Here is a 15,903-nt window from a genome sequence, read left to right as displayed (position 1 = left end):
ATTATGAATAATTGGTTTTATTTAGTAGCAATGGTAGGTTTATCTCGGCTGCTCGGGAGGGCGCCGTAGACGAGACATGCACTATTGGGAGTAGTAGACCATTTATACAATATTTATCCCGTCTGGTAACTTTAGTTTTACGATGGAATTGATATAATAATGAATGATTCATCTCATTAAGTAAAAACATCATCTAGGTTTCATGTGGCATTTACTGCATTGTGTTGATGAACACCGGAACTGGTCACCAGACCAAGGAGATGAACTCCCATAAACATGTCTGTAGACTCAGGAAATCTGCCATTCCATGTGACATCGTGAAGCCAATCAGCTGTCTCCTGGAGACTGCTTCGGGTTGTCTGTCTGGTATTTTGGGCTTCCTCTTTCTGTGATAGACTAATGGATCCCTTCTAACTGAGACACCATGATTTGTGTTACTTAGATAATAAGTGACGAGAAGAAGCATACTGACTAGGAGTTTGCAAGTCTTGTTTCATTCTTTAATGCACTAAGCCAGTCGGAGTAGTCACTACCATCTTTCAACGTCCTTTTGGTAATACGTTGCAAGGATAGAGCTACTGAACTTCCTGTCTCCGTACTGACTATCCCATACTGACATTCTCGGTCTCTGCACTGACTGTCTCATACTGAACTTCCGGTATCCGTACTTACTGTCTCATATTGAGCTTCCGGTCTCCGTAGTGACTGTCTCATACTGACATTCTCGGTCTCCGTAGTGACTCTCTCATACTGAACTTCCGCTCTCCGTACTTACTGTCTCACTATTAGACAACGGACGTGGGACCCGTGAAGGTCCCGGGATAGAATAGGCCTTCAGCAACCCATGCTTGCCACAAAAGGCGACTATGCTTGTCGTAAGAGGCGACTAACGGGATCAGGTGGTCAGACTCGCTGACTTGGTTGGCACATGTCATCGGTTCCCAAATGCGCAGATGGATGCTTATGTTGCTGCTCACTGGATTGTCTGGTCCAGACTCGATTATTTACAGACCGCCGCCATATAGCTGGAATATTGCTGAGTGCGGCGTAAAACTAAACTCACTCACTCACAACAGACGTGGTCAAAACCGTCGAGTAGCAGACATGGAGTATTTATTAATATTAAATATCTTCGTTGAGTTCACTTTTAATACTTTCATTATTGGACCGGTGCAGTACAGTATTAATTCGGTTCAGTTATATTACCACAGCCTAGTTGACAGACATTAGCTGATCTGAATGTCAGCATCTGAGGGATCGACAAGGTCTGCTACAAGGAATATCAGACAGGTTCTACAGAATTCGACGTACGTAAGACCTCAGAAATATTCCTGAGTCGACCACGATTTTTTTGTCAAGACATCGTCATTGTCTAAACGACAGCATTTTAGTTCGACACTGTGTTGTTATAGAAACTATCTGATTTCGACATATCCAGACACCGTGGCCAACCTCTAACGCTATGATAACGCCATACGTTCACCGAGGCACCGTGGCTTACCTGAAACGATCTGGCAACGTCATTCGTTCACTGACACACCGCGGCTTACCCTTAACCCTATGACAAGGTCATGCTTCCACTGAGGCGTCATGGCTTACCTTTAACGCTGTTGTAATGTATTGCGTCCTCTGACACACAGTGCATTACATTTAACGCTGTGACAACGTCATACATTCACTGAAGCACCGCGGCTTACCTTTAACGATCTGACAACGTCTTAAGTTTACAGAGACACCGCGGCTTACCTTTAACGATCTGACAACATCTTAAGTTTACAGAGACATCGCGGCTTACCTTTAATGATCTGGCAACATCTTAAGTTTACAGAGACATCGAGGCTTACCTTTAATGATCTGGCAACATCTTAAGTTTACAGAGACACCGCGGCTTACCTGAAAAGATCTGACAACATCTTAAGTTTACTGAAGCATCGTGGCTTACCTTTAACGATCTGACAACATCTTAAGTTTACAGAGACACAGTGGCTTACCTGAAAACATCTGACAACATCTTAAGTTTACTGAAGCATCGCGGCTTACCTTTAACGATCTGACAACATCTTAAGTTTACAGAGACACCGTGGCTTACCTTTAACGATCTGACAACATCTTAAGTTTACAGAGACACAGTGGCTTACCTTTAACGATCTGGCAACATCTTAAGTTTACAGAGACATTGCGGCTTACCTTTAACGATCTGGCAACATCGTAAGTTTACAAGAGACAACAGCTTACCTTTAATGATCTTACAACATCTTACGATTACAGAGACACCGCGGCTTACCTTTAACGATCTGACAACATCTTAAGATTACAGAGACACCGTGGCTTACCTTTAACGATCTGGCAAAATCTTAAGTTTACAAGAGACACCGGGGCTTACCTTTAACGATCTGACAACATCTTAAGTTTACAGAGACACCGCGGCTTACCTTTAGCGATCTGGCAAAATCTTAAGTTTACAAGAGACACCGCGGCTTACCTTTAACGATCTGACAACATCTTAAGTTTACAGAGACACCACAGCTTACCTTTAACGATCTGGCAACATCTTAAGTTTACAGAGACACCGCGGCTTACCTTTAGCGATCTGACAACATCTTAAGTTTACAGAGACACCGCGGCTTACCTTTAACGATCTGACAACACCTTAAGTTTACAGAGACACCGCGGCTTACCTTTAACGCTCTGGCAACATCTTAAGTTTACAGAGACACCGCGGCTTACCTTTAGCGATCTGACAACATCTTAAGTTTACAGAGACACCGCGGCTTACCTTTAACGATCTGACAACATCTTAAGTTTACAGAGACACCGCGGCTTACCTTTAACGCTCTGTCAACCTCCATTATAGTCTGTGACCTGGACAGATCCCTGCTGAACATGGTGATTCTGTACGTCAAGTCCGTCTTCGCCCACTTGCTTCCTAGGGAGGAGAGCAACATTAAAGTAAAGAAAGATGAGTAATCTGTAGCGGCAGTGTCAGAATTGGTAAAGAAGAGGAGAGAAGGTGTGCAAGGGGAGGGGAGTTGGGTTGGGTGATCCACGGCGAAGACAGACTGGTAGCTTCACATTCGTCACAGGGAGGGAGAGGGTTGACAGTTTAGTTATGGGTGTGGCAAGAGGAGAAAGGGAGTGTGTGTGTGTGTGTGTGTGTGTGTGTGTTTGTGTGTGTATGTTTGTGTTTGTGTGTGTGTGTGTGTGTGTGTGTGTGTGGTATGGGGTGTCTGTATACTTGTCAAATTGGTATTTAGCACACTAAGATTTCAAAGAGCGCCATGCTGCTCATGCTCGGGGGTTCTTCTATCAAGGATACCAATTGTGACTTATACAACACAATGCCAAGCTTACCCCAGCCGAATACCACCTGTATATGTTTATGGCAGGTACCATCACTGATGCTGGACAACTGATATCATCACAATTTGATAGTTATTCATAAATGACATGTCATCATATTCGTACAGACTGCCTCACTATTAGACAACGGACGCAGTCAAAACAGCCGAGTACTAAACACTATGTTTAGTATCTTCGTTGAGTTCACCTTTAACGTTTTACCTATTAAACTCAATTATCAAATTAATTTATAAAAAATAAATTATACTATCACGTGGTAGTTGCCGAAGTCTGCTACGAGGAATATTACACAGTTTAATAGCTATTCTCTGTTAAAAGCACATTCTCATGATATTGTCAGAATTGTACAATCGACTCTGCTCTGGTTTCTCAAAGAAAGGAAAATGCTTTTATCATTTCTATCCCAATATGGATGAGGCTAGAACGTAAAAAACGTCCACTTTCCAGCAACCACATACACTTTTGTGTCTCAACCGTGATCAACTTAACACGGATTTAAATGCATCCGAACAAATTTTACCAATGCAAAATGTCAAATGAAAATACCTGGAAGATATAAGTTTGAAGTAATTTCCGCCTCAATATAAACAATATTCTGAATACTAGATTAAACCCCAGTTAATCCCGCCTCATGTTTCGCGTCGTAAAGCAAGATTCACTCTCAGGTGTATTGTGGGATTAGCAGCGGTGTACCAATTGGTACCTTGGGAATAGAAGACAAGTCTAGGGCTTAGCCAGTATATAAACAACAGCATGATTAACGAAATGTCCATACGGACCAGTACAATGAATAATAAACCACTAACTCTCTCTAACACATGCTACAGTGATCTGTTCATTTCTAAATATCGAAACAGAGGTCCAGTACATGTACACATTCATAGCAATCAAGTCCAATCCAGTGTCATTTGGTACATAATTTAAGAAACTAAGGATGTTGCAAGATCATCCAATCATCAGGTCACGAATGAGGTCATAAGTAAGTAGGGTGTTTTGACCCCCGTCTGCCTGTGATACATCAAACATTCATGCTACTTCACACTCGACCCGAGATGAATATTTAAATGAAATGAAATATAGTGAGTGAGTTTAGTTTTAAGCCGCATTCAGCAATAGGCCGGCTATATGTCGGCGGTTTGTAAAGGATCGATTCTGGACCAGAGAATCTAGTGATCAACATCATGGGCGTCTTTTCTACGCACATGGGAACCAATGACGTGTTGGTGTAACACAGTCATATTGCCTGACCAATCGATCCTGTTAGTCGCCTCACAGACCAAACATGGGTTACTGAGGAACAGAAATTAAAAACAGAGGCAGTTCATGAAAACCTTATTCACAAATACAATGGAAGTTGTCTAAACCTGCATTCATTGTTACTGAAGGATTAATCTGGTTTAGACGATGTGCTGGATTGTAGAGCTGATGGTAAATGTATGCGGGTAGATTGTGTGCCGGTATTGACAACTTGCCGGATTGGACAGATGGATTTTGACAGCTTCCACTGTAGCATGATTAAGCAACGTTTCCCTTGCTAAATATTTCTTGTAACCTTTGGGAAATAGGATGTGTATGATGCTGACTGAACAATGCCCCAGTGCATCGCGTGCCTCAGTGATGACATTAACAGAGAACAATGCAGCATGAGGGCCTTGGACCTTCTTGACATGGAAATCTGGCTTTTGTTCTTTCTCACGCTGGGGCAGTGGGTAGCCTAGTGATTAACACGCTCGGCCGTCAGGCCGAAAACCCGGGTTCGATTCTCCCCATGGGTACAATGTGTGAAACCTGTTTCTGATGTCTCCCGCCGTGATATTGATGAGGTATTGCTAAAAGCGGTGTGAAACTAAACACACACACACACACACTCTCACACTCTCTTACACATATATTTCGTTCAAGAGCCTGCTGGTATGAGCAGATAGATGACTGTTTCCTTATACATCTGTTGTTTATATCAACATTTCAAAATATATCACTTTGGGAGAATGACTTGCTTATCATCTAAACACAAAAATAAAGTTTTCTAAAAGTTGATAGCCACTCGACAAAATGTCCATGAATTAGTTGGCATGAACCAAGTCAAATTCCTGCATACGAGGATATAACTCTTCTAATGATTCGACAAAGTTTTCCCCTTATTTCTTTTAATCATGCAGTAATGTTGTCCGAATAGGACCCTTATCATGTCTCGTATTTTCTTTGTCAATGAATCATTGCTTTGTCGGTATGCTGTGGGTTACATATAGAGATTGCAACGACAGGGGCTGTCAGATGTCATTCATCTCACAGCGAGTGGTTTAAAACGTGCCGTGTTTCCTCTAAGAAGCGCCGTAGCTCCAATAAGCGCTGGGGGTAGTTCACTAACACTTACGGTGACTACACCCAGTAAGCTCAAGCGCTGGGTATATAATAAGCCCAGGGCCTCTAATAAACGCAGGGTCTAGAAGTCCGTTGAAAATATGAGCCGGGGAGCTTGTAAAAAGAAACACGATATTTGAAGAGCGAAAGGTGAGTGAGTGACGTCACCCGTCACTGCCTACTACCTACACCTCGTTTCACTCTTCACAACACGCTTACACCTTCTCTGAAGATCATCAAGATGGTGATGATAATCCAAGTAAGTGAGCGAGTTTACTTCCACGCCATGTTTAACAATATTCCAGCAATATCACGGTAGGGGACATCATTGTACCCACGTGGAGAATCGAACCCCGGTCTTCGGTGTGACGAGCGAACGCTGTAACCGCTAGGCTATAACCCATCCTTCAGATCAAAGGACACTGATTAAAAATTCACAAATTCTGATGTGCCCACAGGTGTAACTTATGAGGAACACGAACACAGAAAGTAGTCCGTCGTAACTGACCTTAGGCCACCACCATGGTGTAGCAAATCACGGACCTGGAATTCAGTCACTCAGTTGATACCTGTTTTCTCAAAGGATTTCTCATCACAACAGTGTAGATAACAGGAACTATCAAAAGGAATGGTATAGTGGAAGCCAACGCATTTCAAGAGATATCTGACCAGTAACGATCCGGGGTGGAATTGGTCTCCAGTGACCCATGCATGTCGTAAGAGGCAAATAACGGGATTGGGTGGCACATGTCATCCTATCCCAGCTGCACAGAACGGTATTCAATATATTGATTTTCTGGTTCAGAATCGAATGTTTACATACAGCCACCCTTTAGCTGGAATATTGCGGCGTGCGGCGTAAAACTAAACTCACGCACTCTTGTGTAGATGTTATAGAGACAGACGAGGACAGTTAAACCGATATAATTATACGAAATTATTTCAAAACTACCCAGTCTCATAAAATTTTAATCCAAAGTATCATGCGTTCCGGGGAAGAATACAAAGGGTGGGGTTTGACAAAAACGTTTCGCTCGCAGACCTAAAAACAAGTGAGTCACTCAGTTTAGTTTTACAGAGCTTTTATAATATTGCAGCAATAACAGCGGAGGACATCAGAAATGGGCTCAACACTTTGGGAACCCGTGGGACGCGTGAGAAATCGAACCTGGGTCTCGTACGCTACTTTTCCGCCCCGAAACACAAGCGAAGATTTCACTATAAACTCACAGTTACAGTTCAATGTACTTGCTACTTGGTAACAGCTTCCCTTTTATGGACACGTAATGAAAGAAAGATGAAAGGCACAGTTCATTCACATCAGGTGTGTACAAGGAGAACCCTCAAACGTAAACAATAACATGTGTTGTTCTCCTCGAACCTATGGCCTCGACCTTTAATTGATCGTGCACTGACCGGGTCTCGCGAGACACCACGAGAGTAGCGTATGAAACATGGCATAGTGGGGGTTTTGAATATTTGATGTTTGTATTGACAGGCTGGCTGAGAGAGAGATACCGCTTGATGTGAGCGGCCAGACGAACACGTGTTAACGGCTATCAAAGAAAGACGTTTACAGTGACGTGACTCTTTCAGTTTGATTTGTGATTCCCTGTAGTCCGTACTGAAGATTATTCATTTCATGTACAATTATCCCAGGATAGTGTTTGCAATTTATCACAAGGCACATGGCGTCATCACTAGCTTTATGACGTCACTGCATGTGCCGTCAGAGTGGGAACATGTGATATAGTCTGTTAACTAGCCCTTAACAAAAAGCTTAAGTTGTAAGAGTGTACTTCCATCTGAGCTGACAATCATTTGCGAGTAACACTGCACTTTGGGCGTGACATCTAACGAACACAAACACACGTTACTAATGGTGATTATGTTTTGATTATTAAAAATCATATGCTACAGTGAGAGTTTGGGTGATCCGGGCACATTCAGGCTGTTAAGGCTCATCATCCGCTCCAATGGATTATTACTGTTGTTCTTATTTTGAATGATATCAGTTTGTTGGGATTTTGCGATGTATGTGTGTCAAAAACGGACTGCGCTCGTCCGTAAGTTAACAATATACAGAAACGTATTTTCAGTCAAATACTCTGTGTATAGTCTGAGTGAGTTAGTTTAGTTTTACGCCGCAATATTCTAGCTATATGGCAGCGGTCTGTAAATAATCGAGTCTAAACCAGACAATCCACTGAGCAACAGCATGAGCATCGATCTGCGCAATTAGGAAACGATGACATGTGTCAACCAAGTCAGCGAGCCTCTTACGACAAGCATAGCCGCCTTTTATGGCAAGCGTAGGTTGCTGAAGGCCTATTCTACCCCGTGACCTTCACCTTCAGGTGATAACCTAAGGTACAGCTTGTTTATCAGTAACTCTGCAGCGTGGATCAGACCGATTTCACCTGTTTTGTATTTCCTAATTCAAGGGAGAAAACCCATGTCAACCAATACTACCCACTGTGGGGAATGGTGACGGTGATGGTGTAGCGATAGGTGACGTGAGACTCCTTGAAAGGGTACTCCACCTTCCCTCAGTTCTTATTTCGATCTGATGTCCCTCTTCGAGATGTCGTTGGAATAGCGGCGTAAAGCCATACTCACTCACTCTTGTCTTGAGCCTTAAGTCAGAGACGGAGACGTGTAAGGCGTAGAGCCATGAATGTCAAAAAGGATCATTGACAACATCATGGCTGAACCCTGATATGATATATATACTGAACGGCAAAAGAAACGCAATGAAAAGAAAATGAAATCTCATAAAGTAAGCCTTCATGTTTATGACTTCTATTTAAAAAAAAACTTGAGAAAACTCCAGAGATGCTTTTTCTGTTCAGTAAAGAGACGATTTCACAGGTGGAAAGTATAGCGATAGGGAAATCGGACGGACAATCTGCTTACTCACTTTCGTGAGCACAACAGACGTAGACTCAAACAGATCGTCTGAAAAACAGAAGCCATCCAAGGCAGCTTACTTAAATACAACATAGCCCCAGCCACCTGGTCCCATGAGATCCCAAACAACGTCTTAGGCGGACATGAAAGCAATCTCGGTCACCTCACCATCCACGTTGGGAAAATGGTCTGTTGTGGGATGCATTTATGTTGTGCACCGCAAAGAAAGACAGAATGTGAAGCGAGTGGGTGAATGCGATCCGTCTTTCTGATGTCCCGACTTCAATGATGCTGGCGAAATCCCTTTGTTGTCTTTGAAGATCGACTAACGTCGGTGTTGTATGCCAGGGTTATGCTATCACGTATGCAAAAGTTGCTATCACATATGCAGGAGCTTCAATCGCGCTTGAAACGATTCAAGGGAAAAGGAAATCAATATGGTAGTTTGATCATATCCAGAACGATGGCTGTGTACAATCTTCTCATATCACCAATCCAATTATTATCTATAAGCCAGTTCCCAAGTGGACGCCAACTATATACGCCATTCCAAACATAGAATCACCTTACAAGAGCAAACCCATCCTTCCAAGTAGCATCTGGAAATGGTCAAGGCGGTCAAGACACCATCTGTGAGCCATCCATACGCAAGATGAGCCATTCAAGTACCGTCCACCACAGACCCACTTACCAAGTACCACTTAACAGAGAAGGCCAGACATTAGTCATAACTTGGCCACACGTCCAATTACTATGTACGAGGCCACCCTTCCAGGTGCGATATAAAGCTGTGCAAGTCATGAGGACACCATGCACACCCCACGTCACCCATGCAAGTATCACCTATATTCCAGACCACCCATCCATGAACTATGCATTATCCAGTCCAGCCATCCATGAACTATCTATAAGCCAGGAAACCATCCATGAACTATCTATAGGCCAGACCACCCACGCATGAACTATGTATAAGCCAGACCACCCATCCATGAACTATCTATAAGCCAGACCACCCATCCATGAACTATCTATAAGCCAGACCACCCATCCATGAACTATCTATAAGCCAGACCACCAATTCAAGTACCAATTTTACGCCAGACCATTTCAGCCACCATCTATAAGCAGACCGCCCATCCAAGTACCATCTATAAGGCAGACCGCCCATCCAGGTACCACCTATAAGGCAGACTGCCCATCCAAGTACCGTCTACAAGCCAGCTGCGCTACCAAATTCCATCTACATGTATATGCATGGCCAGACCACACATCCAGTTTTTAAGCCAGAGCAATTCCAGACTACCCATCCAAGTACCATCTATAAGTCAGACTAGACTACTCATCCAAGCACCATCCACGAGCCAGGCCAATTCAAGTACCAGACTACACATCCAAGTATCATCTATATGCCAGGCTAGACTACCCATCAAAGTACCATCCACGAGCCAGACCAATTCAAGTACCAGACTACACATCCAAGTACCATCTTTACGCCAGACCAATTCAACCAACCAACTACAGAGGTACCTTCTACAATTGATTTCTTGAATTATTGCTAATGGCAGTGCTAAAGCCTCTTCTCTCACTTCCTCACAACCGGCCCACATGACCCGTTGTGAGATGTTACAAGGAGATCGGTAAATGTACACGGGGTCTCAACACTCGGGATTGCTTCAAAATACACGAATGCACGTGTTTGAATGCTTGACAGATGCAAAATTAAGGACAAAAAGGTCACGTGACCTTGTTGTAATCCATATAGCCTCGAGTTTCAATCTCCAGGAAATAAGAATAATTTGAGGGAATTTTGAACCCATTTCCAAACACTGTACTCAATGGTACATGGAAGAATGAAATCCATATGCATTTTTTGTCAGGGCTCAGGGCAAATCACCATCAGGTGCTCGTTAAGAATTGTTCCCAGTAGTTGCTTGTGCCATTCACAGTTTTACATTTCGTCACTGATATAATGCTGCCCGCAAACAGTTCCTCTTTAGAGATAGGGTCCACAGAATACTGACATTGTATCACACAAACACGGTGCCCGATTGCATGTGAAATGGATAATTAAAGGAAATGCTCTGTGGTTTGATCGGAAAAGTACAATTTCAACTTTTCCAAAAATTGCATAAATGTATAATGGGATACTTTTTAGACACAGGATCTTGTTCCCATTATATTCAGTCTGGTAGACTCATATTGACTGTTCCGACGGATTTGTTAGTTGTTTCCTTCGTATCAGATCTGTCGGTGGAAATGGCAGCTGTTTTTAGAAGTATACCATTCTCGCCTGCGTCAGTATTAGCGGATCAGTCAGGTGCCAACGTAAAGTTTAACTGCTCGGCCTTTTGAAAACGTCATCAGTGGTGGTTGAATGTGCTGTCGTTACAACATCGCTGGCGGATGGCACCATTATTCGAACAGTTGCTGCATGTGATCTGTGATTTTAACATCAGCCAGCGTCCTTATATACAGACCGATGAAGGTCCCGGGTAGAACAGGCAACCAGCCACACATTTTGCCTTAAAAGGCGGCTATGCTTGTCGTAAGAGGCGACTAACTGGATTGGGTTGTCTGGCTCGCTGACTTGGTTGACACGTCATAGGTTCCCATTTGTGCAGACCAATGCTCATGCTGTTGATCACTGGATTGTCTGGTCTAGAGTCGATTGCTTAGAGACCGCCGCCATATAGCTGGAATACTGCTGAGTGTGGCGTAAAACTCAACTCACTCACTCCACATATACAGTTGAATCAATCAGCCACCAGCTTAATCAGCAAATGATCAATCTGTTACGACCGACATAAGAGATAGTGAAGAAGTTATCAGCCTTACTAGTTACAGACGAATCTGTTACCAGTGTCATCATTTACAAATGAATTCGTTATCAGAGTCGCCCGTGACAGGTCATACCCGTAACTAATGTCATCCGTGACATATGAATCTGTAAGTAAAGTCACCTGTGCCATCAGTGACATATGAATCTGTAAGTAAAGTCACCTGTGCCATCAGTGACAGATGAATACGTAAGCAAAAGTCTTCCGTGACAGATTACTTCTGTAAGCAATGTCATAGGTGTCGGTTGAATCTGTAACTAACGTCTTCCATAACACATGAATCAGTCTGTAATCAATGGCTTCCGTGACAGATTAAATCTATAACCAACGTCATCCGTGGCAGATGAATATGTTACCACTGTCATCAGTGACAGATGAATGTCTTACACACATCCCCCACAAAGGATTATTCTGTAAACCAACATCGTTCGTGACAAATCAATATGTCACTAACGTCATCCGTGACGGATGAACTATCTGCCAACGTCTTCAGTGACAAACGAATACGTAACATGAGCAATTCTTCACGGAGGAATATGTTACCAACGTCTTCAGAGACAGGTGGACTTGTTTAACAACGTAATCAGTGGCACGCGAACCTGTTACCACGAGGCATGCCATTCTTACACAAACCACTACGAGTAACAGACACCTTCGGGAAAACCGAGAATAAGGCGTAACTGGTAGTTCTCGAATCATTATGACGTAAATCAATGCTCTGTATAAAAATACGACGAGGCAATATTCTCTGAGATTTGATACAAACGTTAACACGAGGTCTCAAGGTTTCACCAAAACACGACACAAAGCCGAAGTCGTAAACGGATATCACACACGAGGCCAGCAGACCTGTTTTATGAACACGACTTAAATGTGGTTTCAAAGGAGCTTATCTCATTAACGGAAACTTTGGAGGGCAGCTCCTCCCATCGTCCCTTTGCTCCACCAGGCGATCGATGAGAGAAGGAAGCGCTTCAGGCAACGCGTACTTCTTGCAGCGTCACTTCCGCCCAATTATGCTGACACAGCATAAATACACGTCATTAAAGCAGTTGGTTTAATGTAAAAAATCTGGACATGTTTTTTTTTAGATTCTGCGTTGTGCATATCCCTATCCCAGTGCCATAGATCTGGACGACACCTGCACGCCAAGTTAAACAAGCACCTTATATTTTGGTATTGGATTCTGTGAGTCTTTGTCTGGCATCCAACAACATCCATCTAACGTCAAACGGCATTACAACAATGTGACGTTAACCGAAATGGTGTTAACTGTAAGGTTCATTAAAAGCAAAGGGTGTGAGAATGCAAATGAAGTTAACTGTTTGTGATATGTTAATGGGATTCTTAATGTCAAGCAGTAGAGCAGCCTGGGTCTGTGTCTGTGTCACAGTCCCTGAACCACTTTATTTTCCATACTACCAAGCCGACTCTATAATGCAAAAGCCTTAAATGAAGCAAGTCTAGACTGACTCAGGTTCTAAATCTGCGGTCTCCTGGGACTCCTTTATAATTTATATGAGTTACTTTGTTACTACCAAAATTACATAAATATTCAGAGACAGTAACTTTTAGATTAAGTTACTTTCATGAATGTTGCTTAAAAAGAACATTGATCATAGAGGATTCTGAAATAGAGAAATGACCTGAAGCTCTAGAGATATTATCTCTTAGGATGTAACATATTTTGAACGTGAAATAATTCACCTTGTAAGGTATAGCGTTTCCTTCTGGCACCTTGACTCATGACATATTTATCCCTGTTACCACATCGAGGCAGGCTCATTGTATCCTTTGTCACCTTGTCCATTACACCTGCAACAACAAATTCACGTGATCACACCTTCAGTTAACAAGAGACATATGGCCACATCTGAAACGGTCACGTGGACTCATCGGCAACGAATAGCAATCACATGTTCACATATGTTCACGATAAGCGGTAAAAAACGTCACAACAGCTGTGTGGTGTCACGTGATCACAACGACAACAAAGAACAACCACGTGGTCGATAACAAAAAAGCAACAACTACAGGGTCACATTGATAACAAGTGACAACCACCTGGTCACACTGATAACAAGCAACAACCACATAGCCATGCTGATAACAAGCAACAACCACATAGTCACGTTGATAACAAGCAACAACCACACAGTCACATTGATAACAAGCAACAACCACACAGTCACATTGATAACAAGCAACAACCACACAGTCACATTGATAACAAACAACAACCACATAGTCACACTGATAACAAACAACCACACAGTCACATTGATAACAAGCAACATCCACACAGTCACATTGATAACAAGCAACAACCACATAGTCACATTGATAACAAGCAACAACCACACAGTCACATTGATAGCAAGCAACAACCACACAGTCACATTGATAACAAGCAACAACCACACAGTCACATTGATAACAAGCAACAACCACATAGTCACACTGATAACAAACAACAACCACAGTCACATTGATAACAAACAACAACCACACAGTCACATTGATAACAAGCAACAACCACATAGTCACATTGATAACAAGCAACAACCACACAGTCACATTGATAGCAAGCAACAACCACACAGTCACATTGATAACAAGCAACAACCACACAGTCACATTGATAACAAGCAACAACCACATAGTCACACTGATAACAAACAACAACCACAGTCACATTGATAACAAACAACAACCACACAGTCACATTGATAACAAGCAACAACCACATAGTCACATTGATAACAAGCAACAACCACATAGTCACATTGATAACAAGCAACAACCACATAGTCACACTGATAACAAACAACAACCACATAGTCACATTGATAACAAGCAACAACCACACAGTCACATTGATAACAAATAACAGCATGAGAGTGAGTGTTGAGAGACTGTGAAGACACAAGCGAGACCTGTGAGTGGTCCAGCGGTCTGTGAGGACAGGAGTGAGTCTGGTGAGTGGACCATCAGTCTATGAGGATATGAGCGTCACTGAGGAGTGATTCAACAGTCTATGAGGACATGAGCGTCACTGAGGAGTGGTCCAACAGTCTGTGAGGATATGAGCTTGACTGGTGAGTGGTCCAACAGTCTGTGAGGATATGAGCGTGACTGGTGAGTGGTCCAACAGTCACGTAACCACTTGGTTACTATGTAAGATTGTTTAAGTGTTGATGTAAGTGGGTGCTAAAATGTAAGTGTTAATCTGGCCGTGAGAGAATGTGCAAGTGTTATTGTAATTGTGTTACGAAAGTGTTAAGTGTTAATGTGTGGGGATCGTGTACGTGAGAAAATGAGTCCCAGAACATCTTTTCACACAGCTAAACATCAATACCAGGACGGCAGATACCCAAGTGTGGTTCGCACTACGCTATCTAACTTCCATGTAGCGAGCCAACACAATTAACCGATAGTCCACCACGACGCCCCTAATGCGAGAGACGAACACTTGACTCTAATGATGGTGCATCTTCTGTTTACCCGTCGTCAATATTTACCCAATTATGAGCCACAACGCAAACGACTTCACTCGCAGCAGAACCTATGTCCGCACTGCAGCATCGTTCAAGAAGAAACGTCTTCAAAAGACAACAAACACGAAAGCTAATTTAAGAATTCTGTTGCAAAGCAACTATCATTTCTAGCGTACATGTCCCAGTGTTTGTCCTTAATCCCTTCTCACCCCTCCACAGACAGTGAATGAGTAGAAGAGGAGCAGCACTTATGGTGCGTGTATTACATAACATCCTATTTCACGACAAAACTGCTCCCAGGGCCGTGGTAGACGATGCTGTGGTAGGGAACGAAGCAGTGAGAACGTTAATTATAACCGAGGGATTTTTTGTAGTTCATCAGGATCAATATTTGTGGTGAAGACTTCAACTACATTTTAACTCCGAGGCGTCAATGTGGATTGCCAGATTCATTAATGTACATGTCCTTATGAGGATCTGTCGACTCACACGTTAGTGCTCAGAGTTGTATAAAGATGAGAAGCTTAATATTTGATATGGCCTGTATTAGAGAAAGCGAGGAGACCTATAGCTTTCAGCGTTACGGTTGGAGTGAAAGGCTGGTGGTTTGGTTGATGTTAAGGATGGTAGGTTGGCATAAAACTTAGTGTGTTCAGGATGGTGTTGGTGTTAAGACAGGTGGCGAGATAGTTTCACTTTAGTGGTCTTACTGGCGTATAGGTTGGTGTTTTGGGGCATTTTGAGACGATCAGAAACTTCCTGGACATCATCTGGACATAGGACACATGAGATATAGACTTCAGTCACATACCTTCTGGACATGTCACACACCTTCTGGAAATCGGTCACACACCTTCTGGACATCAATCACACCCCCTGGGCTTTCTTAACATCAGGTACACACCTTGTGGACATCAATCACACAACATCACATACCA

General features: G+C 42.9%; 1 protein-coding gene across 1 annotated transcript in view; it reads right to left on the bottom strand.

Moving 5' to 3' along the window:
- LOC137281587 (matrix metalloproteinase-24-like) overlaps window positions 1-15,903 on the bottom strand; it is an 86,837-nt gene that overhangs the window by 19,951 nt on the left and 50,983 nt on the right. The window contains exons 3-4 of the mRNA XM_067812917.1: window positions 13,176-13,283; window positions 2,826-2,926 (exon numbers count right to left, since the gene is read on the bottom strand). Of these exons, the coding sequence (XP_067669018.1) occupies window positions 2,826-2,926; window positions 13,176-13,283 (209 nt within the window). The remainder of the gene's footprint in view (window positions 1-2,825; window positions 2,927-13,175; window positions 13,284-15,903) is intronic.

The sequence above is a fragment of the Haliotis asinina genome, chromosome 4 (genome assembly GCF_037392515.1).
Source record: "Haliotis asinina isolate JCU_RB_2024 chromosome 4, JCU_Hal_asi_v2, whole genome shotgun sequence".
Taxonomy (NCBI): domain Eukaryota; kingdom Metazoa; phylum Mollusca; class Gastropoda; order Lepetellida; family Haliotidae; genus Haliotis; species Haliotis asinina.
The sequence above is the reverse complement of the archived record's forward strand: the minus strand, read 5'-3'. Positions and strand labels throughout refer to the sequence as shown.